General features: G+C 37.0%; 2 protein-coding genes across 10 annotated transcripts in view; one reads left to right on the top strand and one right to left on the bottom strand.

Annotated features, from left to right (window-relative positions):
• The window catches only part of UBE3D (ubiquitin protein ligase E3D), a 131440-nt gene extending 125413 nt beyond the window's left edge, over positions 1 to 6027 (bottom strand). The window contains exon 1 of one of the 2 annotated variants that reach the window (XM_081044371.1): positions 5711 to 6027. In XM_081044371.1, the coding sequence (XP_080900497.1) occupies positions 5711 to 5784 (74 nt within the window). In that variant the 5' untranslated portion in view covers positions 5785 to 6027. The remainder of the gene's footprint in view (positions 1 to 5710) is intronic. The other variant, XM_081044372.1, reaches the window with a different exon arrangement.
• A 2035-nt stretch (positions 6028 to 8062) lies between these two features.
• The window catches only part of DOP1A (DOP1 leucine zipper like protein A), an 89993-nt gene continuing 71020 nt past the window's right edge, over positions 8063 to 27035 (top strand). For 4 of the 8 annotated variants that reach the window (XM_081044281.1, XM_081044279.1, XM_081044282.1 and 1 more), the window contains exons 1-2: positions 8082 to 8165; positions 24800 to 24990. In XM_081044281.1, coding sequence (XP_080900407.1) covers positions 24853 to 24990 — 138 coding nt within the window. In that variant the 5' untranslated portion in view covers positions 8082 to 8165; positions 24800 to 24852. Of the gene's footprint in view, positions 8166 to 8952; positions 9002 to 24799; positions 24991 to 27035 lie in introns of all 8 variants that reach the window. The other 4 variants (XM_081044283.1, XM_081044280.1, XM_081044278.1 and 1 more) reach the window with 2 other exon arrangements.

The raw sequence follows: 27035 nt of genomic DNA, 5'->3' as shown, positions 1-27035 counted from the left end.
CTCTGTTGCTCTTCATAAAGCGCCCTCAAGTCAACTATCCCAGAAAATAACAGTGAAGGGATCATAAAGGAAACCAACGTATCTATACTAGATTTGGTTCAGGTCAGAGAGTTCTTTACACTATTACTGTAACATGAAAGTTCTGGGACCTATATTTTATTCTTGCTTCTTTTTTTATGGCAATGATGCATTTTAAAATGTGCACTTTTTTCCCACTGCTAATGATTCTGAGTCCCAACTCTCTTCTATCCTAATGCTTCCTCCATCTACTCCAGCCTGGACCTTCCTGGGCTTGCTCCCAGAGCCATTCTGCTTGCATAGACTGCCATTCCATTTTCTCATGCTCCCTACTTTCTCCCACCAGTCCCCCCAACCACAGCTTCTTTGAACCAGTACCATCTAATGCTGGTCTGTTAAACGTCATACATACACTTGTTCTTTAAAATATTTTTGGCAAGAGAATTCAACAAGACTGCCTAAGACAGTGGCTTATGCATTGTTGCATTCCTTAACCCTAGTGTGGTTTGCACGTCCATTCACTCTCATTCATTCATTCAACACATCTTTTGTAAGTTCTATAATGTGCCAGGTACTGGGAATACATTTAACAAGATATCCACCCACTCCGCCACTCACAAGTAGGGGACAGGCTAGTAAACAGGAATGATCAAGTGATCAATGAAAACTACATTGTCCTTATTTACGATACATACAGAGTACTACGGGAGCGACGGGGGTGGGGGGATGTAGTGACTATCATAGGTTGAGCACTAAGTAAATGTTATTTGAGTACTGAAGGGATAAGTAAAATATCCTTGCTTCTGAGACCAACATTACAATGAGGTTTTATTTTACTCACAATAAATTATTGTTATTTGATATGCAGGATTTCAACAAGGAGACAGGGATTAAGTGAAGCAAAAGGGAAAGGAGAAAAAAACTTTGTCAATTTTACGTATAAAAAATTAACTAAGAAAACAATCTAGTGAGGATGAATAGGCATAAAAGGACTTACTAACTTACAGTTCACTACAAACACAAATGAGTCGGTATAGGCAACGAAGAGTAAAACACATCCCTGTTCACCAGGCACTAAAAGTACAGAGGGGGATAAACACATACAGAAATGACCCTCATATGAAGCTGAAATATGCTTAGCATTGTAACAGAGCTGTCAGAGCACCCCGAGCCCCTGTGCAGTGCGGACAGCAGGGGCAGGCCACCTACTTCGTGTCGTCTAAGTTCAGAATGTGGGCCATCTCCATGAGTGCCATCTAAGTACAGAGGTCATACCACGTGCTCACTTTGAATGCTGGTTGGGCCTCTTAATTTGCCTTAGCAAATCTTAAGACTACCTGTACTTTCTGCTGGCTCCTTCTCAAAGTTAATGGATCTACGTTGAATTGGCAATACAGAATATCAAGAACCCAAATCTTTTCTAGGAAGACAGCCTCATCCTCTTGAGTCAAAAATCCAGTTTGAAGAAATGATGTTTAAAAAGTCATAATCCTCTAAAGCAGCGGTCAGAAAATGTTTTATATAAAAAGCCAGATTGTAAATATTTCAGGTTGTGCTGGCCTCATCTGGTCTCTGTTGCATATTCTGCTTTGTATTTTTCTTTTGTAAACAACCCTTTAAAAAACTGTAAAATCCATTCTTTGCTCATAGGCTGTACTAAAACAGGCTGCAGGTTAGATTTGGCCCATGGGCCACAGTTTGCCAACCCCTGCTCTGAAGATACACAATTTGTCCATTTTGCTACTTCAGTGATTTTTCAAATTGGACTGTGCAGTTGGCACTTGGAAGTGCCCCAAGGGATACCACTGGTTTCCTAAGCCCTCTCTCACTCCATCTCTGGCTTACCACTCTTCTCCCTCTTACCCTTCCTAAAAAAAATCAGCCTACACATCAGGCTGAGCGAAATAGGCATTTAGGCAAGGGTAGGAGAACCACAATGTCCTGGAGTCTATGTAAGAAGTCCAGCAAGGTGAGGAGGGTAGCCACCACACAGCCTACAAGCTAAGGAGGGCCACCCCGCAGCCATGTCAGATCCCAAGAGGTGTGAGGAGGAAATCTGAAAGGGAGGTGAGGAGCAGCTCAGCATGGGGTTTCAGAGCCAATCTTAACTCAGACTGCTTTAATAAAATACCAGACTGGGTTGCTTTCACAACATTTACTTCTCATAGTTCTGGAGCCTGGGAAGTCCAAGACCAAGGTGCCAGCAGATTTGGTCCTACTTGAGGGCCTTCTTCCTGGCTTGCTGATGGCCGCCTTCTCACTGTATCCTCACAGGGAAAGAAAGCTTTGGTGTCTCCTTCTCTGAGGGCACTAATCCCATTATGGTGGCTCCACCCTCATGACCTCATCTAAACCTAAGCATATACAGTGTTTCCCCGAAAATAAGACCTAGCCAGATAATCAGCTCTAATGCGTCTTTTGGAGCAAAAATTAATAGAAGACCTGGTATTTTATATTATATTATATTATATTATATTATATTATATTATATTATATTATATTATATTATATTACATTACATTATACCCGGTCTTATAGGAAAATAAGACTGGGTCTTATATTAATTTTTGCTCCAAAAGACGCAGTAGAGCTGATTGTCTGGCTAGGTCTCATTTTCGGGGAAACATGGGATATGTCACACTATTATATTATAGTCCAGTAGCAGGTCTATATTACATTATAGTCCACTTCTGTCCACTAGCAGGCTTAGAAGACATGACACCCGAATAGTAAAGAGCATACTTTGTACTTAGATTTTGGTTTCTAAAGGCCATTGTCCACTTAAAAATAAATTAATGAAAACAAAACAGGGTTCCTTGGAAAAAGAACTACATCCAGGGCTGGAATAAGAAAAAAAGTGAGATGAGCCTAGACATCTTTCTGTACAACAAAGGAGAAATCAATAAATGATGAGGACCGGTCAAAAAACACAGAAATCATCTTGAAGGGACCTCCCGCCCCACTGGCCAAATCTGGTGTAATCTGAGCAAGCCACTGAAAAAAGACAGGACTATGGGTCCATACTGATGTAAATAAATGAAAGAATAAAATGAAAGTCTGATGAAGAAAAGGACATTTACAGTCTCAAAGGACCTCCTCAAGAAGTTTTCAAAACCCTAGTTGTGTCACACCCTACTTGAAACCATCCAATGACTTCACATCTTACTGTGAGTAAAAACTAAAGAACTTTCAGTGGTATTATAAGACCCAGTGACATACTAGAGCCAGTTGATAAAATTCCAGACATTTTGCAAACTAGTTGATTTCACTTTGGTAACTTGACATCATCCATAGTGAAAGTACTTACACCCCAGAGATCAGTAAATGTGGCAAATCAGGGAGGTTTTTATTTGGTTGTTGCTTTGTTTTCCTGGAGAGCAGGTTGTTTAAACATTTATCAGCACACCACTCCCTGTAAGACCCTACCTACTATGGGCTGCACCAGCCGACCCCCATCTCCCCGAACTAGGCAATCCTTCAAATTCAAAGGGAAGCCGTCTTCTATCAGGAATCCTAGAGTTCCAAGCCTTACTTCTTTCAGTTTATTACTCAGATGTTGCTTTCTCTTTTGGAATGACGGATTGTAATTTTTTTTTTTCCCTATCCCTTTTTCTGTTTTCTTTTTTCTAGGTACTTATCTCTTTTCAATATTATATATATATATTTTTTATGTTGTGTATTTTTCGCCCACTGCCATCATTTGATTGTTAGGTCAATGAGAGCATCTGTTGTTGTTTTTGCTGTTGTTACTGTTCACAACTGTATACCCAGCACTTAGAATCTCAGTTCTTGGCACTAGAATAGGAATTCAGTAAATACCTGTGGATTGAATGAATGAGTGCCTAAGGTTTATCCTGGGAACGCTAAAATGGCTTAACATAATAGATTTTTCTAATGCAATTCACAGATGTAAAGACTAAAGGAAAAAATATGACCATCACAATACATGCAGAAATCATTATAGAAAATATAATATCTATTCATATTAAAATCCTTAGCAAACTAGGAAAAGAAACTATGCAATCTACCAAATATATTAGCCAAAAGTATACTTCATACCTAATGATGAAATGCTAAGCATTTCTTTTAAGATTAGGAACAAGAATAAAACTCAATCATATAATTGACATTAACTGTAAATAGACTAAAAAATTCTAATTACAATGCAGAGCTTGTTAGAATGGATTTTAAAAAAAACTCCACGCAGTAGATGCTAGCAAAACTTTATACAGAAAAACATGGATTGAGAGTAAAACGGCAGAAAAAAACATACCATGCAAATAGTATAGTCAACTAATTTCTGACAAAGACAGGAGTTATATCAACGAGAAAAACGAGTCTTTTCAACGATTGTCAATAAAACTGGATATCCTAACCAAAAAAAAAGAAAAAGAACTGTGAAACCCCTTCCTTACTCCAAACGCAAAAATGAATTTGACATGTTCACAGACCTAAATGTAAAAGTTAAGACTATGTAACTCCTAAAAAATAAACATAGGAGAAAATTCTTTACAACCTTGAGGTAAACAAAGATTTCTTAAGACACAAAAAATATTAACCACTAAGAAAATGCAATAAACTGGACTTCATTATAATTAAAATTTTCTGTTCATCAAAACACTATTAACGAAGAAAATGAAAAGGTAATTCACTGACTGGAAGAAAATATTCACATACTCACAAGGCTAGGTTTCTCAACTTGCTTAAACAGAGGAGAGTAATCTAGGAGAGCCTGGAAAGGCCCCTTTGATGAGAGGGTGTAGAGAGGTTGTTTTGTTTTGTATATGGTTTGGTCTCCTAATAACCCTAAAAGGTGGACTGGAATTGGAGATAGTTATCTGAACTCAGGATTTGAGAGATAGAGAGAAGAGTAAAATAGCCCCATTTTACAACTGAAAAAAAAAATTTCAGATTATATGATTCTACCCTCTTAAAGAAGGTATCATTTGAATTCACTTTATGTCAAATCCAAAACTAAGGGAAAGCTAAGCACCAATCTGCCTCAGAGTGGCGCTGTGTAATAAATTTTTTAGGATTGTAAATTAAGTTACTTTATTTGAAACAGTGGTCACAAGAGAAGAGTCGAAGGGATCACATACTACAAAACAAAAAGAGAGAACGCCTTTTGTTTGTAGACGTCTCATTGGAACTCGGAATCTGAATAAAAGCATGAACTCCAATTCGTCTCCCACCTTTGCTAGTCGTTCATTGAACACACGTTTTGAATGACTGTCAGTTTCCCTACATTGAATAATTTGGGGAGAAAAAAACACACCGTGTTTATTTACCAAACAGAAAGCGCTCACTTTGCAACTGATTTTATAACGAGGATCCCGAAGAGGCAGACAAGGCATTTTTAGCCCTGTTTTGTTGGAAACGCCAGGTACGGTCCCCGGCGTTTTACATCAATGCGCCCCAAACTTGACTGTGCACGTTACAATGAAAGCTCTGATTCAGCAGGTCAGGTGTGGGGCTGAGACCGCGTTTCTAAAGAGCTCCCGGTGGTGCCGAGATGGCCATCGAGTGGGGGCTGGGGTAGGGCACAACACTTGAGTAATCAAAAGCGCTCTAAGCAACTGGAAAGAAGAAACTCAAAACTCGGTCCATCAGAGGGAGGCGGAGACCCCTCCGGGAGCAGAAAAGCGAGCCAGGCACTGAGCCTAGGAACCCACACTCCTACCCCTGGCCTTACCCCACGATCAGCAGCGCGCTCTGCAGCCGTCTCCGCACCTCCAGGAACACGCGTGTCTCAGCCACTGCCGCCATGGCGGGCGCCCAGCCGGAGGTTACGGCGAACCGGGCCACCGGGGCCAGGAGTGCCTGCACATGCGCCCCACGGAGAAACAGCAGCAGAGGTGGTGGCGGCGGCGGAGGCGCGGGATTCCGGGACCCAATCGCTCGGCTGAAACGGCCAGCCAGCCCACAGCGCCCCCTGCCGGGCGGAGAGCGCGCCTCCGCAAGGACTGGACACGAGGGGCGTGAGGTTTCTCAAATCCCTCCTTTCTGTCTGAGCTCGGAGCAAGGTAGGCGGGGAGAACAGAACGGTCCTCCCACCGTGTTTCTAATGGGCGTGACAAGATGCTTTAGTCTCCCTGAAAATGACCTGAAAAATCAAACCCTGAGTGCACGCCTTTGGCTAGCGTGGGTAGACGTGATGCTGGAAGAGCGGGAGATGATGAAAGGAGGCGATACAAGCGGGCACTGTCCCCAGGAGACCCCAGAGCAGAATTTTCCACCCACTTGATCTTGTTTTTGTGTTTTGTTTTGGTTTTTTTATGAACTATGGTCTCTTTTAATAACTGTGGCTGGTCAGGCCTATGTACAGGACTGACTTGGCATTACTTCTCAATTTTGATACCATCGCTCCAAGATGAAACAGAAAAATGTAAGAAGTTTTCTGTTCCCCATGCAGAAGAGAGTGTGGTTAAATCTAGTTTCATGAATCACAGGATTAACCCTTCTTACAACCTTTGAAAAAATGGAAGGTGAAAATGATTCCATGTATATATTACCCATTCACTTTTGCAGAAGTAGAACTTGACTCATTACTACTAGAAGATAGTTTTGGAAAGTTTAACACAGTAAAGAAAAGGATTTAGTATAATGTAAATGTTTATAATGGGAAGTATTGAAGTGTGAAGATACGGTGGAATTTATAATAAGAATTTTAAAACAAAGAGGCTGTTAGTTTTTTAAAACAATGATGGCTTGTATACAGAAAATCATGTTTATTGATGTTCTACTTTATCATTTCAAAGTCATAAATTACCACACACCAAACATTAATTTGAAGATTTTCCAAATAAGTAATAAAACCACATTCCGCGAGATACTAGTTGTGGGGACAGAATCCCAGAGAGAGGTTTCTAGGCTCTCGGCCTCACGTGGAAAGGTGCTGGCTCGGGTAGTATATGGCCATCAGCTGTGACTAGTTGGCCATCAGCTGTTACCAGTTAGCCATTAGCCACTAATATAACTGCCGTGACTAAGCTAGCAAACGCGGATTGCAGCTAGCAGGTTGGGTGGCAGAGAAGCAGAAGGTGGGTGGATTGTGGATCATGTGGCTCCTACTTCCTGTGTCTCGCCTGGCTGCCAGCAAGACGGGTGCAGGAAGACCCCTTGTTGGGGTACTGGCGGATGTTGGCTTTTGCGTCTGCTCCAGGCACCCTCGGGAATATAGTGGTATGACTCCTCTATCTGTGGTTCCGTTTTTGTTCCTTTTTGGCCTCACCAGATCCTGTGTTGTGCAGGGAGCAGGAGCTGAGACCCTGCATGACACTAATTTAAGACTATTTCTAAAATTGTTATCTGGAGTTTCTTAAGTTTATTGTGGTGCATCCATCACAGTAATTCTACAACGCAGTTAAGAGAATTAAGTTCATAGGTGTTCCATTTCAAATAATGTGATGAGGGGTGATGATTTCAACTCCTCGTATTTTCCACCTTTAATTATCAAGGCTATTAAGTGCTTAAATATTGACATAACATTCTTAGCACAGCACGCTGTTCATAATTGGTGTTTGATTATTTTTAAAAATTGTTATATTTCATATATAGCCACACGTTCGTAAAATAATTTCATTTCTTGACCTCACGGTTTAGGCTACACAGTACACTCCTCCTTATAGTAACTATGTGATTTAGAGACTTCTAGAGTCAAAACAGTTCCACATCTGATAAGTAATTTTCTCTAACTTCACAAGTCTTCTAACCTCTCTGGGCCTCAAGTTCTTTATATAAAATCCAAAGGAATTATATTTAAATTATACTTAAATAATTACTTAAATAACATTTAAAAGCTGTTTTCAATTCTCAGCTTCCATTCAAACTATCAAAACGGGGCAGACTGGCGAGTTGGAAACACCTGCTCTCTCTACGTATCTACGTATACACCCCGTTTCCAGGCCACTCCCGCAGTAGGTGGCTGCGGGCCACTTCCCTGACGGTCCGCTTGAGGGCGCCAGGAGGCCTTGAAAGGACCGGGGGAGGCGGTGGGGGACCGGCGACGTCAACCCCGGCGTGGGCGTGAGCGCCGGCGCGGTGCACGCTGGGAGCTGTCACTAGGCCCTTCGGCTTTCGGCCTCTGGTGTAGCTGCCGCGGTTGCCAAGAGAGCGGCGCTGGCGGGTAGCGGCCGAGCCCACAGCAGGTAACAGCGTCCCTGCCTCCGGAGCGGTCGCTAGGCCGGCCGGTGGCCTTGATCGGCTTCCTCGGCCTGGCTCGTTCTGAAGTCGCGGGGCCACCCCGCGGGTGTAGGTGTAGGTCGGGGCTGTAGGTGCCCTGGCCCCGCTTGGCGCTACGGAGCCGGCCGGCCGCCCTCTGGTTTCCGGGGAAGCGGGAGCCGCGCGGGGACCTGCGAGCCAGGCCCGGGCGGACACGCGAGGGCGGCCTCGGGCAGGGGTGGCGGTAGGCGGGGCCGGGTGGCCGCTGGCTGGTCCGGGTCCCCGCGGCGGGACAGCGGTGCGCGCGGTGGGGGAGGCGCCACACCTGTGCGATCCTGGCGCGCGGGGCAACCTCTTTGTCGGGGAATTAAGGCGTCGCGCACTCTCCTTAATTCGTGGGGTCCTTTTCATATTGAGGAGACACCAGTGCCCGCCAGGGTTAAGGGTCCAGGTGGGGGGTTGGAAAGGAGTGCAGAAGTTTATTAGAAGACGTCAGATGAGTCACAAGGAAGTTGTTAACAATTATCAGCTTTGATTCCCAAGCCTGTTCAAGTTGCAACGCTCTTGTTCTCCTGCGTCGGTCTTTCCTTCCCCGAGGGGCGAAGGCCAGTGGCACACAACCACACTTTTCAAAAGCCAACTCAAATTGTTTTGATTATTCGTACATTATCTTAGAGTTCTATGCAGTTTGAGAAATACAAAGACTGGGAAAATCTGATTTGGAGACTCTAGTAATAGCAATCAAAACCTTTTTTTTTTTTTTTTTAATTACAGGAAGTTAATGAAACATAGTGTTTGCCTGACACAGGAGCCCCAAACTATAGTAAGACAAAAAATCTCTCAATTTCCATGTTTTTTGGCCCTCTTCAATGCAGACCTAAGATCTTAATTTTACTGATGTTAGCACGTCAGCATATTGTGCTTAGTAACTCACCACCTGATAAACAACACTGTGATTTAGTTGCTGGAGCTGACAGACGTTATAACAAGAGTAAATCAACACCAGTTGTACTACAAATGCTTTGTTTTAGTGATTATTGTCAGCTGCCACTCTGCACTGACTCATTTTCCAGAATTGCTAAACAGTAGCAAATCTCCTGGTGGACCTGATTATTAGGAACCCAAGTATTGAAGGAAGAATTAAAAACATCTAAGTTAATGCACAAAGCAGAAAATATGACACCATAACCGAAGTGTTAAGTGTATATTAAATGTTGTTACTTAAATGTTTGAGTATATAAAGTCAAAGGAGACACGTTTTGTAGTTGAACTACAAAAAGCTCTCTGGCCTGGGAATAAGAGATTTCATTCAAGTCCTTTCTCCTGCTAAGCAGGTCTGATTTCTCTAGGCCTCAGTTTTGTGAACTGTTTAAAAGGGAATTTCATAGGATCAGAGGTTTTCAAACTGATATTTCTCCTGAACACTGTTCTGAATTCATTAATAGACTTACTGCCCCAAAACAGAGTTCCGTGGCAAATAATTTGGGTGCACATTGGGTTAAATCTGGAGTTTAACTTTTGATTTGCTTTTAACTGCAGGGCTTCTCAAAACTATTACTACTATGCTTGGGTTCCTGGGGTTATTGAAGCCATTACTAAACTTACCTGGCCAGAGAGCTTCTTTTCTCATGGCCAATCTGTTAACATCTCCTGGAATATAATTACAGCAGGTCCTCCAATAATGTTTCTTTCAATGCCGGTTCCTTATAACCTTGCGGTAGAAACTTTGTCAATCAGCTTATGGTAAAATTGGTTTCATTATATGTCATTTCACCTCAGTTCCAAGAAATGACTTTCTGTACATAGAATATCAATTTGAAAAATACAGTACTTGAGCTGAGTTCCTTTTCAACTCTGGAATTCCCCACATTATGTTTTAGCTTTCAGTTTAAACTTTCTGGACCATGAAGATCTAGTGGCAACTCACTGGTATAACAAAGGCTTATATTTTCCTTAGTTAATTATTAATATTAAGGATGCAAATAGGTTCCTGTGGGTCTTAATGCTTTAATTTAATGCTTTAATTTATCTTCTTTTTTCTGGTCACTTGATGCTTTACGATAACCATAATTATTTCATGCTTTGAATTTGATTTAAAGGTCAAGTCATTTATTTTATGAAGAATTGCATTATAAAGTTCCAACAAGTAAAATCTTGTTAATAATGGCATTATTTTTACTTTGATTTCCTTCTCTGCTCATGAATTCTTAAACTATGAAATGTGATAAAAGCCACTTTAAATATACTTTTTAAAAAATTTATTGGGGTGACAATTGTTAGTACAGTTACGTAGATTTCAGGTGTACAATTCTGTATTACATCATCTATATGTCACATTGTGTGTTCACCACCCAGAGTCAGTTCTCTTTCTATCACCATTAGACCTCGTTTACCCTCTTCTATAGTCCTCTCTCTTACCCTTCGGTGACCCCTAAACTGTTGTCTCTGTCTATGAGTTGCTGTTCCTTCATTTGTTTCTGTTATTCTTTTGTTTTCAGTTTTATATACCACATATCAATGAAATTATATGGTTCTCTACTTTTTCTGTCTGACTTATTTCGCTTAGCATTATACTCTCAAGATCCATCCATGTTGCCACAAATGGTCCTATTTCATCTTTTTTTATTGCCGAATAGTATTCCATTGTGTATATATACCACAACTTCTTTACCCATTCATCTATCGAAGGACATTTTGGTTTTTTCCATGTCTTGGCCACCATAAACAAAGCTGCAATGAACATTGGAGCACACACGTCTTTATGAATAAATGTTTTCAGGTTTTTTGGGTAGATACCTAGGAGTGGGATTGCTGGCTCATACGGTGATTCTTTTTGTAATTTTTTGAGGAACCTCCACACTGCCTTCTATAGCGGCTGCACCAGTCTGCATTCCCACCAACAGTGTATGAGGGTTCCTTTTTCTCCACAGCCTCTCCAACACTTGTTACTATTTGTCTTGTTGATGATAGCCATTCTGACTGGGGTGAGGTAGTATCTCATTGTGGTTTTTATTTGCATTTCTCTGATGATTAGTGATGTTGAGCATTTTTTCATGTCTTTTAACCATTTGTAAGTCCTCTTTGGAGAAATGTCTCTTCAGGTCCTCTGCCCATTTTTCAATTGGGTTGTTTGTTTTTTTGTTGTTGAGTTGTATGAGTTCCTTATATATTTTGAATATTAGCCCCTTATCAAAGGCTCTGTTTGCAAAAATCTCCCATTCAGTTGGTTGCCTCCATATTTTGTTGATGGTTTCTTTTGATGTGAAGAAGCTTTTAAGTTGATACATTTGTTTATTTTAGCTTTTACTTCCCTTATCTTTAGAGTCAAACTCATAAAATGCTCTTTGAACCCAAAGTCCATAAGTTTCGTACCTATGTTTCTTCTATGCAGTTTATTGTTTCAGGTCTTATGCTTAGGTCTTTGATCTATTTTGAATTAATTTTGGTACATGGTGACAGATAGCAGTTCAGTTTCTTTTGCACGTGGCTTTCCAATCTAGCACCATTTAATGAAGAGGTTGTCTATTCTCCTTGTGTGTTTTTTGCTTCTTTGTTAAAAATTACCTGTCCATATTTATGTGGGTTCTCAATTCTATTCCATTAGTCTGTGTGTCTGTTTTTCTAACAATACCATGTTGTTTCGATATTTCCCTGTAGTACAAGCTGAAGTCAGGGAGTGTGATACCTCCAGCATTGTTCTTTTTTCTTAGGATTGTTTTGGCTATTCGGGGTCTTTTGTGATTCTATACAAATTGATGATTTTTTGGTTCTATTTCTTTAAAAAATGCCATCGGGATTTTGATGGGATGGCATTAAATCATATATTGCCTTGGGTAATATGGCCATTTTAACTATGTTGATTCTTCCAATCCATGAGCACAGAATGTCTTTCTATTTCTTTGTGTCTTCTTCAATTTCTTTTAAAAATGTCTTACAGTTTTCAGCTATAAGATATAGGTCTTTCACATCCTTGGTTAAGTTTATTTCTGGGTGTTTTACTATTTTTGTTGCAATGCAAAAGGATTTTTTAAAATCTCTTTTTCTGAGATTTCATTGTTAGTATATAGGAATGCAATGGACTTGTGTATGTTGATTTTGTAGCCAGCAACTTGACTGTATTCGTTTATTGTTTCTAATAGCTTTTTGGTGGAGTCTTCAGGGTTTTCTATATGTAGCATCATGTCATCTGCAAAGAGTGACAATTTAACTTCTTCATTCCCAACTTGGATGCCTTTTTTTTCTTTCTCTTGCTTGATTGTTCTGGTGAGGACTTCCAACACTATGTTGAAAAGCAGAGGTGATAGGGGACAGCCCTGTCAGTTTTCACCATTAATTAATGAGATTAGCTGAGGGTTTGTCATATATGGCCTTTATTATGTTAAGGTATTTTGCTTCCATAATTATTTTATTAAGTGTTTTAATCATAAATGGATGTTGCATCTTGTCAAATGCTTTTTCTGCGTCAATTGATATAATCATATGATTTTTGTCCTTTATTTTGTTTATGTGATGTATCACATTGATGGATTTGCGTATGTTGAACCATCCTTGTGCCCCTGGGATGAACCCCACTTGGTCATGATGAATAATCTTTTTAATGTATTTTTTGCATTCGATTTGCTAGAATTTTGTTTAGGATTTTTGCATCTGTATTCGTCAGAGTTATTGGGCTGTAGTTTTCTTTTTTGGTATTATCCTTACTAGGTTTTGGTGTCAGGGTAATGTTGGCCTCATAAAATGAGTTAGGGAGTACTGTCCCTTCTTCAGTTTTTTTTGGAAGAGTTTGAACAGGACTTGTGTTAGATCCTCTTTGAAGGTTTGGTAGAATTCACTAGTGAAGCCATCTGGTCCCGGACTTTTGCTTTTGGGAAGGTTTTAGATGACTGATTCAATTTCCTTACTGGTGATCGGTCTATTTAGATTTTCCAATTCTTCAGGGTTCAGCCTAGAAAGGCTATATGTTTCTAAGAACTTGTCCATTTCTTCTAGGCTGTTGAATTTGGTGGCATATAGTCCTTCATAGTATTCTTGGATGATTCTTAGTATTTCTGTGGCATCCGTGATAACTTCTTTCTTTTCTGATTTTATTAGTGTCTTTTCTCTTTTTATCTTAGTGAGTCTAGCCAAAGGTTTGTCAATTTTGTTAATCCTTCAAAGAACCAGCTCTTTGTCAGATTAATTTTTTCTATTGTTTTTTTGTTCTCTGTTTCATTTAGTTCTGCTCTGATTTTTATTATTCCCTTTCTTCTGCTGACCTTGGATTTCATTTGTTCTTCTTTTTCTAGTTCTTTAAGGTGTACGTGAGGTTATTTATTTGGGATTTTTCTTGTTTCTTGAGGTAGACCTGTAATGATATAAATTTCCCTCTTAAAACTGCTTTCGCTGCATCACAAAAATTTTGGTAGGATGTATTTTCATTCTCATTTCTTTCTGTGTATCTTTTGATCTCTCTTCTAATTTCTTCTTTGACCCAGCCGTTCTTTAAAAGTATGTGGTTTAATCTCCATTGTGTTTTTTCCTGCTTTCTTTCTGCAGTTGATATCCAAGTTCAAAGCCTTGTGATCAGTGAATATGCTTGGTATGATTTCAATCTTCTTACATTTGCTGAGGCTAGTTTTATGTCCCAATATATGGTCTATCTTTGAGAATAAAAATATCTTTGAGAAAACACTAAAAAAAAAAAGTGTAGTCTGATGTTTTAGGGTGAAGTGCTTAAATGTCAATTATGTCTATCATCTAATGTGTCATTTAAGACTGCTTTTTCTTTATTTTCTGTTTGGATGGTCTATCCACATCTGTCAATGATTTATTTAAGTCCCCTAGTAAAATTGTGTTTTGGTGAATTTCTCCCTTTAGTTCTGTTAGTAGTTGCTTGGTATATTTTGATGCTACCTGATTGGGGGCATAAATATTGATGACTGTTATGTCTTCTTGTTGTATAGTCTTCTTTACCATTATGAAGTGTCCGTCTTTGTCTCTTGTTACCTTTTTTACCCTGAAGTCTGTTTCATCTGCTATCAATATGGCTACACCTGATTTTCTCTGGATACCGTTTGCTTGGAGTGTCAATTTCCACCCTTTCACTTTGAGTCTAAGATTGTCCTTGTAGTTGATAGGCATCTCTTGGAGACAGCATATGGTTGGGTTTAGTGTTTTGATGCAATCTGCCACTCTGTGCCTTTTTATTAGTGAGTTCAGTCCATTTACATTAAGGGTGATTATGATACATGAGGATTTCTTATTTCATGTGTAGTTTTCTGATAAGACTATGTCTCCATTGTTTCTTTGCCTTTTTATTATTGTCTGTTATTTCTGTGTTGTGGTATTCTATGATTTTTCCTCTGTTTCTTTTATTACGTTGTATATTTCAGTTCTGGATTTTCTTTTTTTTTTTTTTTTTTTTTGAGTGGTAACCATTAAGTTTATGTAAAAGAAAGTTTGATATTTAGAATAATCCATTTTCTTCAGCATGCTTACTTTCTCCATTCCCATATTCCAAATCAGGCCTTTACTCTCTCCACTTTTATGTTTTGGTTCCCACAAATTGTCTCTGTTGATAGTGGTCAAATAGCCTTCTTTAGTATTTCTCGTAGTACAGGTCATGTGTTAGAAAATTCCCTCAGCTTCTGTATGTCTGGAAAGGTCTTTATTCCTCCTTCATATCTGAAGGATATCTTTGCTGGGTATATTATTCTTGGCTCATATTTTATCTCTTTCAATAGTTTGAATATTTGGTTCCACTCCCTCCTGGCTTGTAGAGTTTCTGCTGAAAAATCTGATGATATTCTAATGGGCTTTCCTGTGTAGGTTACTGTCTTCTTTTCCCTGGCTACCTTGAGGATTCTTTCTTTGTCATTGATTTTTGACAGCTTCAATACAGTGTTCCTTGGAGAAGGCCTGCTGGGGTTGAGGTAATTATATGTTCTATTTGCTTCTTGAATTTGAGGATCCAGTTCTTTCCACAAATTTGGGAAGTTCTCGTTGACTAATCGTTTGAGTATACTCTGTTCCCTTCTCTCTGTCTTCTCCGTCCGATATACCCATTATTCTTATATTGCTCTTTCTGATGGAGTCAGAAAGTTCTTGTAGAGTTCTTTCATTTCTTTTAAGTCTCAAGTCTCTTTCTTCTTCCATCTGTGTCATTTCCAGGTTTCTATCTTCGATGTCACTGATTCTTTCCTCCCTCTGGGCAACTCTACTTCCTAAGCTGGCTATTTCATTCTTCATTTCTGTTATTGAGTTCTTAATCTCCAGAAATTCTGTTTGGCTCTTTTTTAAAATTTCAATCTTTGGTAAAATGTTCTTTTTGTTCTTTGATTGTGTTTCTGAGTTCATTAAACTGCCTGTCTGTGTTTTCTTGCGTCTCATTGAGTTTTTTAAGAACTGGCATTTTATAAAAGAAATAGAACAAAAAATAGTCAGATGTGTTTGGAACCACAAAAGACCCTGAATGCTAAAGCAATCCTAAGAAAAAAGAACAATGCTGGAGGTATCACACTCCCTGACTTTAGCTTGTACTACTGGGCAACAATAATCAAAACAGCATGGTATTGGCAGTAAAACAGACATATAGACCAATAGAATAGAATTGAGAACCCAGAAATAAACCCACATAAATAGGTGGAGATAATTTTTGAGAAAGAAACAAAAAACATGCAATGGAGGGTTCAGAAGCCTGACTAAAGTTTGGTGAAGTAAAGAATCTTTGTCTCTAGGTTTTGCTTAGCTAGGACAGAAATATGAATTAGAAGATAGATTGAATGGGTCCGATTTATGAAAAGATTTTAATTGTATGATTAAGAGCTTGCATTTCATTTCTAAGTAATTGAATGTCACAATTATAGCAGTGATAAGAGTACTTCTTATGTGCTAAATAAGCACTGGGCTAAAGTGGTTTTCATGGATTATAAATTGAGCTTCCAGCAAGGACTAATATGCTCAAACTATTTTTTGCTGTTTAAAATTAATTGGCTGTTAGAGAAGCTGAAGTTAGTAAAAATGGGAATTCGTGGTAATAGTTCAAATGAAACTATTCAGAAGCCATGCTTAAAAGACCAAAGTTAGGAAACAAGCAAATAGGACAATTTCAGACTGTAACAAGTGTTAGGAAGGAAGTAATGTGATACTCTAGAGTAGATGGTAAGATCGTGGGCCTGGTGCAGGCCAATTTAAAGACTGATCAGAAAGCTTCTTGAGGGTTTGGTATTAATTATTTGGAGGATAGGAAGGAGTTTGCCACACAAAGAGTTGACTTGAGAGTTTTCGGGTATAGAGAATAGCAAATACAAAATGTCCTGTAATGCAAAAAACGCTGGTGTATTTGAGTTTGGATACTCTCATAATGACATAATGTGGAGGATGGATTATAGGGGCTCAGGAATCAAAACCCGATTCAGTGGTGTGCTGGAGTGAACTCTAACTGGTTAGAATAATAGAAGGAAAAGTTACAAACTCAGGATGTGTTAGTTAACATGCCGTTTGAACCTATAGGATTAGAGGAGATAATGGGGGGAGAAAAGCATAGGGTTCCTGAATGAGCCTGGAAGTACTTCAGCATTTTGATGATGATGGTGATGATAAACTGAATAGAGAAGAGGAGGCAACACAGATTGGAAAAGAGCAGTTAGGGAGGTCGGAACATACCTTGAGTGAAAAGTCCTAACCAAGAGCAAAGTATTGACTACTGCTGAGAAGTTGATTCAGATGAGGGGCTAGAGAAGTGACCACTGGCTTTGGCTAAGGCACTTTTACTGGTGGCTTTTGTATGGGTGCTTTCCTTAGAGGGAACAGTGTCATAAGGCATTTTTTGAGTGGGCTGAAGAGTGACTAGGAGATAAGGAAATGAAATAGTAAGTGTAGAGAAATCTTTCAAAAAGTTTTGTAGTGAGAGAGAACAGAGAAATGGATTGAATAGCCAGCGAGTCTGTAGGGCTAAAGGGCAGGCTAGGGATTTTAGTTTTTCACTGAGGCAGATTCCAGGACTTGCCTGTAGGCTGGTCGGGAACGATCGTGTAGACAGGAAACTGGTACAGAAAGAGGGAGCCAATAATGCACTTGGGGGAAATTGTTAAGGGAGTAATCCAGAAGATAGCAAAAGGCCTTTGATAGAGGATGGTCCTTTGTTCCTCAGAACAGGAGGGAAAGTAGAGAATTTGGGTTTAGGTTGGAGATAGGTTTATAGATTTGTTGGGAGAAACGTAAAAGCATTCCTTTTGCTTCTGTTTTTAAAATTAAATTTGAAGCTCGATCTTTAGCAACAATGGAGGAAAGGTGGTACCAGAGTTTTGAGAAGTTTTCAAACAGTCCTGTCAGGCCAGTAAATTTACTAAGGAAACAGTGGATCAGAACTGCATTGAGGACCTATTTGAGGATTGTGTTTCTCAAAGTGTAGTCAGCTTGGTTGTATGACTTTTCTCCAGCAGTATTCAATTGCTTTAGTTCAGGTATGGAAAAAGCAAATAATGGAGCTCAACCAGGGATGGGATTTTGCTAGCAAAGTATAGCAGAAGGAGAAAGAAAGATACTTTACTTCCTGGTCTTGAGGTAGGAAAGGTATTAGAAGGGAAAAAAATGTTTCCATGAGAGTCAAGAGTAGTTAGAACTACTCTTAAGAGTTAGAACTCTAAAGCCAGATTGCTTGAGTTTAAATCCCTGGTTCTGCCATTTATTAACTATATCACACAGTATTTCTGTGCTTCAGTTTCTTTGTAAGTGTGGATAATAATAATAGCACTTACCTCGTTGGTTCAAATAGGATTAGATGAATTATAATATGCAAGGCATTTGAACAGTGGCTGCTATTTAGTGAGCACATTGTAAGGTTAGCTAAGATGCTGTTACCTCTGCTGCATCAGAGGAGGTCTTATCCTTGGAAGAGAATTAAGACTAGAAGGTGGTAGGACATACAGAGAAAAGCTGAAGATCTGTTGATCACATTATCTGGAGTTTCCTAGAGTGTATACCATTTGAAGGTTTGAGATCAAGTCAAATTATGGGAAGTACAGAGCATCAGGGTTATAATGGGTGGCCTTAACCAATTTTGAAATACCTGGTGGGTGTTGTCTTTTACCCATATTGTCAACCCTACAGAGAAGTTTCCAATTTTTTGGAGTAACTAGCTTTGGTTAAGTAAATGTTTTGCTAAAAAATATTTAGTGAAAGTGTCAACATCGAAACCCAAAACTTTTGACCAAAATGAAATAGATTTGTTAGTAATTGTCACATTCATTTGTTAGATGTTAACAATTACTGAATGATCATTTTTCATTTAAAAACGTTTGGAAAGAGTCTATACTTTATATATAGTAGTTTTAAGGTACTCTCTCTTTCATAATCAACTGGTAGGGTTCCACCATCCCACATTGCATGGTGCCTTAAATAATTTATTCATTTATATCTTGGAATGTGATAAAACACTTTGACAGTTCCCAGATATATCTTTAGAACTGGATAAAACTGAAAGCTCCTCTCTCTCCAACCCTCTCTCTCTACCTTTCATGGCAAAAGAGGGAGAGAAGGGGAAATCTCAGCTAGTGATAGCAAACAAGCCAAGTTATCTTCTTCATGTAGGTATTCTGAAATTTGTTTACCCATTTTGACAACCATTTAAACAAAACTTTAAAATTTAGATGGTCTGATGGATGCTCATTTCTTATTTAAATTTTACCTTTATACACTATAAAGTATGAAGACATAAATCTGTTATTACCTGATAATTTTCATAGGGCCTAATTTCCCTAGAGAAAACGATGGCTTTTTAATAAAAACTTATTTTGTTTAATTTTTCTATTTGAGTGTGACAAAACACTACACTGTATCATGTTTTATGACAAATCAGGTGCAGTTTATCAGTTGTAAGTTTGAAAGAACTGCAGCTAAATTGTCAAGTGGACTATAGATTAAGTCAGAAAATCTACTTATTAACAGCTCCTGAAAGAATGATTTTAAATGCCATTTTGACTTAACCTGCAACACTTTAAAATTAGAATTTAAATTTTTGTCTTTGCATTTTCAAGTTCCCTAGTTATACTAAATGGTTTGTTATTGTATCTAGTGGGAAGTTGTCTTTTTTGTTGTTGTTGTTTTTAATTCAAACGAAAACTCATTTGATAGAGGTGATGGAAATGTTTGGTTTCTTATTTAGGATGATGGGAATTTTCTATATATCTTAACGGTGGTGAGGAATCTTGACGTGACGTGTATGCATTAGTCAAAATTCATCAAATATGTGTGTTAAATAAAATAGTGAAAAAGACACATTTGGCAAAGACACAATTTAATTTGCATTCTTGAGACAATTAGAGCTAGGTTAGTGAGATGCTTCAGTTTTCCACTTTGTTGCCAGTAAGTTCAGAGCCATTAATCTGATGCTTAATTACACTTTATTGGTCGTTATAATAGGCATACTTGCTTCCTAGTACTGTTTGCTTTTATTGGTAATAATAGTGACAATAACTTTTAGATCATTTTCTATGTGCCAGGCACTCTGATGACTAGTATGTTCTTTACTTAATTTTGGCCAACATCTCCTTTTACTGATGAGGTAGCAGGTTTGAGAATCTTGCCCACGGTCATACTGCTGCTAAGTGTTATAACTAGGGTTTGGTTTCCCAGTTATGTTCACTTTAACACCTGTGCTTGAATGCCTTGCCCTCCCACTGCCTATCGTGTCATGGGCTGGGGTTCTACAAAACACTGTTTTGTTATTGAATATGGCTATTTTCTGCCATGTGCTACCACCTTTCTGGAGAACAGACAGTGTATGATGTTTCCTTGATGCAATATGGGCATATGTTATATTTGTGTTATGATCTAAGTTTGATTTGTGGACCATTTACAAGTTTTTTGTTAAAACACGAGATAAACACAGAGATGAAAGTAAGCGTTTAGAAACTTTTATAGTATTTTGATGTTGCAGCAACTACATGATTTTATATTTTAGAAAAGTATCAGTTAGCAATGGGTTAGAGGGAAAAAACTGATTCTTCAACCATAGATAACATGAGGAGTACTGATCCAAGCCACTTAAAGTAAAATATAGAAAAATTTACCTGAGAATCTACCTTCATTTATTATATATGTTGGATGAAAAATTCAAAAGTGGTACATCCCTAGACTCTGATATATAATGAGTAATTTTATTTTCATTAAAATCATTGAGGAAGCATAACCACATTTTTAGTCCTAGGATCTGAACATCTTTTCATGTGAATAAAATACTGCAGCTTCCTGCTGATGAAACTTTTACAGAATGTTCTTTTTCATTTTTCAGCCATTTTCATAAGATTTTGCTTTTAATGTTCTACCTGAGTGTTATATGTATCCTATGCTATGTGAAGTCTTTTAAATCATATTTAAGTGTTTAGACTGCTTTTAGCTAAATAAATCCAAATTTCTTACCAGACTCAACTTTTTTAGCTGTGAACACATATAGGAGTTATAAACCCAACAAACTTAGCTGGTTTTTGTTGTATCTTTTTGTAAAGTTAGGTTTTTTTCGTACCAAATAAGAAACGTCTGAAGGATATGTCAATTGAGGTAATATTACTGCACAATTATATTATTACCCTGATTATAGATAAACAACCCCAACTTTCACTGATAGAAATTACTAAATTCTTTTCAAGTTAATCTTTTCCATGCATAAATATTGTATGTCATCTTCAAAAATGATGTGTCATGTCTTATTCTGGAAATATTGTTAAGGAAATAAAGTCCTTGCCAGTAAAATTTATACACATGCTTTACTACTAGTACATTCTTAGGTTTATTGATTATAAGTGAGTTATTTTATACTGTTTTTATATATTTTCAGAAAATCCAGTCAATTTGATTTTTTTCTCTTAGTTTAATTTGGTTTTGCAGTTATTTCTTCTCTGATTTCTCAGAATCAAATTTAGACATGTTTTTACTTTAAGTTGCATTCTGACTTTCATTCCATATACTTCTGTCATTATTAATATTCAACTATTATGGAAGTTTATGACTTTAATCGTTTTAGTATATCAGTGTTTTGTGTCTGAAACACTTATTGCTTTCTCTGTGTGTTTCTGTTTATGGTGAAATAGTTTTTAAAAATTTTAGAAATCACAGATTAATGATAAAACAACTTGCATAGTTTTTAATTTATTCCAAGTCTTAGTCACTATACTTAGACCACAGCATGAGCCTCAACATTGCAAGTTATGTGCTGTGAAACATACATATATGTATAAAACATGCTTCCTGCTCTCAAAGATTGCTACCATAGTTAAGGAATTGTATATTCAACTCTTCTATAAAACAAAATCAATTTTGAAATGGAAGGTTAATATTTTTGATGCACTTATTAAGTTTATATTTATCTTTAATTTCTTAGAGTACTTCAGAATACTGCTTTGTGTTTGGTTTGCTGCTCTGAGAGTCCAGAACACAAAGACCTAAAGATTAAATGTTTTTTTTCCATATAAACTTGACAGCATTCAAAGTCCCTAGGTCCAATATAAAAATTTTTAAAAGAACAGTAGATCGACTATCTTAAAGGATTTACCTTATTTCTCCATTCCCACTCCTCGGAGTTGGGAATGAAAGTATCACAAGGTCGGAGATATTCTCTCTAGTCAGCACCCAAACATAGTTCTTGGTCCATGGTGTAGTGAAGTGAGTAATTTCATATGTATGTTAAGTGACTGTATTTAAGGATTATTCTCTCTAAAGATGGCATTTACAGTTTGTTTGTAAACAACTGAGATAGAGAATTAGGAAGTTTGTGTTGCCTCATGTTGGCTTAATCTTAAACAAGAGAATTTTGATTTAATAAATTAATAGATTTTTAGCTTTTTTTGATGCAGACAGGCTGTATTAATATAGCTGTTTCCTAGAGTAGTGATTCTTACACTTTTTTAGTGTTATGTAGAAAACTGTGTTTAAGAATATTGTTAAAGTAGTAGACTATCTCCCCAATAAAATGTAAGATGTAAATTTTGTGTGTAATTTGAGGAAATTCACAGATTCATGGCGTCCATTTTATGTATATCTACTACATAAATCTTTATTGAAATATAATTCACATACCATACAATTCACCTATTTAAAATGTATAATTAAATGGTTTTTAGTACATTCACAGAGTTGTGTAACCATCCCTACAATCAACTGTAGAACATTTTTGTCATTTTGTCAAAAATAAACCCCATTCTTATTAGGAATTACGCTCTATTTCCCCCCAATTCAGCCCTTCCCCCCCAGCAAAAACTAATTTGCTTTCTGTCACTAGAGATTTGTCTGTTCTAGACATTTCATATAAATGGAATCATACAATATTTGGTCTTTTATGAATGGTTTCTTTCACTTAGCATGTTTTCATGGTTCATCCATGTTGTAGCATGTGTCAGTACTTCATTTCTTTTTATGGTTGAAGAATATTGTGTTTTATTCACACATCAGTTGATAGATATTTGGGTTGTTTCCTCTTTGGGGCTATTATGAATAATGCTGTTTTAAACATCTATATAAAAGTTTTTATGTGGCATGTTTTCATTTCTCTTGGGTGTATGTACCATACCTAGCAATGCAATTGCTGAGTCATAAAGTAATTCTGTGTTTAACCTTTCAAAAACTGCCAGACTATTTTCCAAAGCAGTTGCACTGATTTATATTCCTACTAACAGTTTATAAGGGTTCCAGTTTCTCCATATCTTTGCTAATACTTATGTCTTTTTTATAACAGCCATCCCAGTAGTGTGAAATATCTCATTGTGGTTTTGATTTGCATTTCCTTGATGATTAAGGATGTTGAATATCATTTTATGCACTCATTGACCATTTGTGTATCTTCTTTGGAGAAATGTCTACTCAGATCCTTTGCCTATTTTAGAATCATTTGTCCTTTTATTGATTTGTAAGATACAATATATACTTTTATTTATATTCAGGTCCCTTGTTATTTTCGCTTTTTCTGTCAGTTGTCTTTTCACTTTATTGATGGTATCCTTTGAAATACAAAGGCTTTTAATTTTGACGGAATCCAATTTATTCTTTTGTTGCTTGTATTACTTGTGGTGCTTTATAAATATAAATATATATATATAGAGAGAGAGGATGCCAAAAAATGTATACACATTTTAAGAAAGAAAAAAAACTCTATTAGAATTGTAATACTCAATATATACCGATAAAAGATGAATACAAGTCATGTGTATACATTTTTTTGGCACCCCCGGTATTTGTTATTTCTATAACTGCCTGGCCCTTAGTCACAAAGATTTAATCCTGTATTTTCTTCTAAGAGGTTTATAGTGCTTACATTTAGATCTATGTTCCATTTGGAGTTAATTTTTGTGTAGGTGTGAGGAAGAAGTAAACTTCATTCTTTTAAATGTGGGTATCCAGTTATCCCCAAACCATTTGTTGTAAAGACTATTTTTACAGCCCCGCTCCCCAATTTGATTGTGTTAGTATCCCCGGAGGCCCATTCTTAGACCCTCCTTTAGTCCCATGAACCCAGCTCTAAGGAAAGGTGCAGAGTTAGTGAAAACTCAAATAAGATACCAGAACAATAGAGGAGAGGCCACATTGGTTTTTAAGTTGAGCCTCAGTTGAATCCTTTTACTACTCTGTGTTAGTCATCTATTGCTGTATAACAAATTACCCTCCATCCAATTCAGTGGCTTCAAGCAGGAAACTTTCTGTCAGTCACAGATTTGAAGGACTTAGCTATGTAGTTCTGGCTCAGAGTCTCTCGTAAAGTTACAGTCAAGATGTTGGTTGGCGGCTGCAGTCAACCCAAAGCTTGCCAGGGGGTGGGGGAGCTACTTACTTATAAGATGACTCACTCTCATGCCTATTGGCAGAAAGGTTCCGTTTCTTACCAGAGGGACCTCTCCGTAGGGCTCCTTGAAGGTCCCCATGACATGGTGGCTGCTATCCCCACAGCTAGTAATGTAAGACAGAAAGGCAGGAGCTGGAGTGCTCTTGTGACCTAGTCTTAGCCATTATACATTGTCATTTCTATCTTACTGTTTTTCTCAGAAGTGAGTCACAAAGTCCAGCCCAAGGAGCTGGAAGATTAGGTACCAGTTTTTGAAAGTAAAATCGAAGAATCTGTGGACATATTTTAAACCATATACTTGTCAATATATATACTTGTCAGTTTTATAAAAAATAAGTAATTAAGGTCTAATTTCAAAGAGCTGATGATATTCCTTCATACTGTATGTTCATTTATTACTTAATAAAGTAAGATAATCGCCAAGACATTCATTTTTTTTTTTTTTGCATGTCGTTGATGTTTACAGTCAACCCGTCTTAGTGTGTTTTAGGATCAAAACAATGTGGAGGGGTATGTATATCAGAAATGTTATATTAGCAAATATGGCAGAGAAATAACAATTTCTAAATTGAACTAAGTATCAAAATATTCCCTACTCTTTTATATCCCTAAATCCTCACAGCCATTTTCCAGTTCCTAGGAAGGAACAGAGGGAGTTATCTTTGAATACTTCCATGACTGCATGCTAGCCAACCAGTGTTAACCACTTGTAACTCAAGAAACGTGTTAAAGTTAGTCATTAACTCTGTAGCAAGAGCATCAAACCCCATTTAATACTTTGTAACTTTGGTTCCTCCTGCAAAACTCTTGTAGGTAATGATTTTACATGATTTTGGAACTGGTCTCTAGTGGGACGCTGTGGGAGGATGAACACAGAAGAGCTGGAGTTATTGAGTGACTCAAAATACAGAAACTATGTAGCTGCAATTGACAAAGCACTAAAGAATTTTGAATACTCCAGTGAATGGGCAGATTTGATATCGGCACTTGGAAAACTTAATAAGGTATGTCAGTCTCATCCATTTCATAAAAAGTAGCAAAAATCAGAAAGCTGTCTATATTTATTAGATTTCCTACATCTTGAAGAAAAAATTTTGAAAATATAACTAAATCTCAGAATTACTTTTGTTATTGCTATTTTACTTCACACATTGTATGTCTATGTAGTCAGACATATTTTTAAGGCCAAAACAACAATACTGTTTGAAAATTATAGTTATTATCATCATTACCTCTAAAAACACAAGACTAAGAAACAAATTTGATAACAGTGAGGACTAATAAGTTTCTGTAATTGAGCATCAGATATGGTTCTAGAGTTCCTGGCAATAAAACCTCTATGTTGAAAGTAGTAACTAATATGTTCTTACCAAATGACATGTAGCAATTAGGAGACATTTTATATCCAGGCAAGCCTTAGATACAAAAAGTACTGAACTGAATATAAAAGTGACAAGCAGTTACATAGAGCTTGGCTTTGAATGACATGTGTGGGTTTTTATCCACTATAATTACGGTGGCATCATTGATCAACTCTTAGTTTTAAATTTTTGCCCTGTTTTTTTGTTTGTTTGTTTGTTTGTTTTTTGGTGTGTTTTTTCTTAAATTTTTCTCACAATAATAGGTGTATTTTTGTGTATGTTTTTTTTGTTTTGGAATTTTTTGGATTAAAAAAAATACGTTATTGAATAGGAATGCTTCTAAATACTAAATGGTCCAGGGTAGCAGAAAGAAAAGGAAAGCTCTTCAATAATTATTTTAACATCAGACAGCTTAGCATACAATTACTAGGAAAGAAATTTGTCTTAAAATACATACCAAGGATACTAGTTTTCAACCTGATACTAAGGATAATTTTTTGATATCTTAAAAAGAAAAGCTTTAATTTCCAGTGTACCAAGGATTTATCTGAAAATTAGATGCACAAACTTACGTTTGACATGTTAACTTCTAACATTTATCATTTGAGGTTTGACAAATTCTCAAATTTTTGACAACATCCCCAAGAAATTGCATTCAAAAGTATGTGTTTACTTAAAGATAGTTTGTTCTTGTTATAAAGAGTCTCTGAAGACTTACTAGGAACTATGTTTAAAAGCAGTTCAAAATTGTGGAAATTAATTTGCTTGATTACATACATAATTAGTTTTTATAGTTAATCAGTATTCATGAAAGCAGATTTTATTGTATCCAGATAACACAAAGTAGAATATTCAAGTCATTGATGAAACTTACCTAAAATCACAGTGAAATAAGGTAAGACTTTTATATTTATATATAAATACGTTTTTATATATTTGTATATGTGGAAGATAGTCTAAATATGTTTCGCTAAATTTTTACCTCATTTATGTAAGTTTTCCAACTCAGAAATCCTTTTAGAAAATGGTCCTATATTTTCCTTTTTTTATTTCATATTAATAGAATTGTTTATTGAAGCATTTTATGTTATATATCATTAAATTTTCTAATTTAATGATATACAGAGGTACTTCTGGTAATAATCATAATTTTTTAAAAAATATGTGTAAATATTAACTCTGCTCCTGTGTCCAAAATTTAAATTAATATTCCAGAAATGGAAGGCAGCTTGTTTAAAAAATAAAATAAAATGTTTTCATAGCTGCATTGTTTTTCATTTATAGATCTATTTTTATTTACTATTCATTAAATTCAATTTAAAACTGAATTAAAGGCTTATAGTGGGAAGAACATTGAAAATGCTATTTTAAGTTGACCTCAGTTAGAGCCTCCACTTTTTTTATGAACCGGGAGATCTAGTGCTGACTCTTCTGTTATACTGCTTTGGCAGGTCATTTTATATATTTTAACCTCAGTTCTTTATTTTGTAAAATAAAGGACTCTTGTGTGCTTCTTCGAAATTCAATTCTAGTATATATTATTCTGTTCTCCTTCTGAGTGTACATTTTATAACGTATCAGCTTTTTATCATATTAATTTGAAGAAGTACATTTATAAGTTCTTTCATGTTACTTAAATAACTAGTCTTCTTGGGGTGGTTTGTAAAATTGTATCTTCTACAAATTCT

Source organism: Rhinolophus hipposideros (assembly GCF_964194185.1).
Source record: "Rhinolophus hipposideros genome assembly, chromosome: 3".
NCBI lineage: Eukaryota > Metazoa > Chordata > Mammalia > Chiroptera > Rhinolophidae > Rhinolophus > Rhinolophus hipposideros.
Note: the sequence above shows the minus strand (reverse complement) of the source record. Positions and strands in the feature narration are given on the sequence as shown.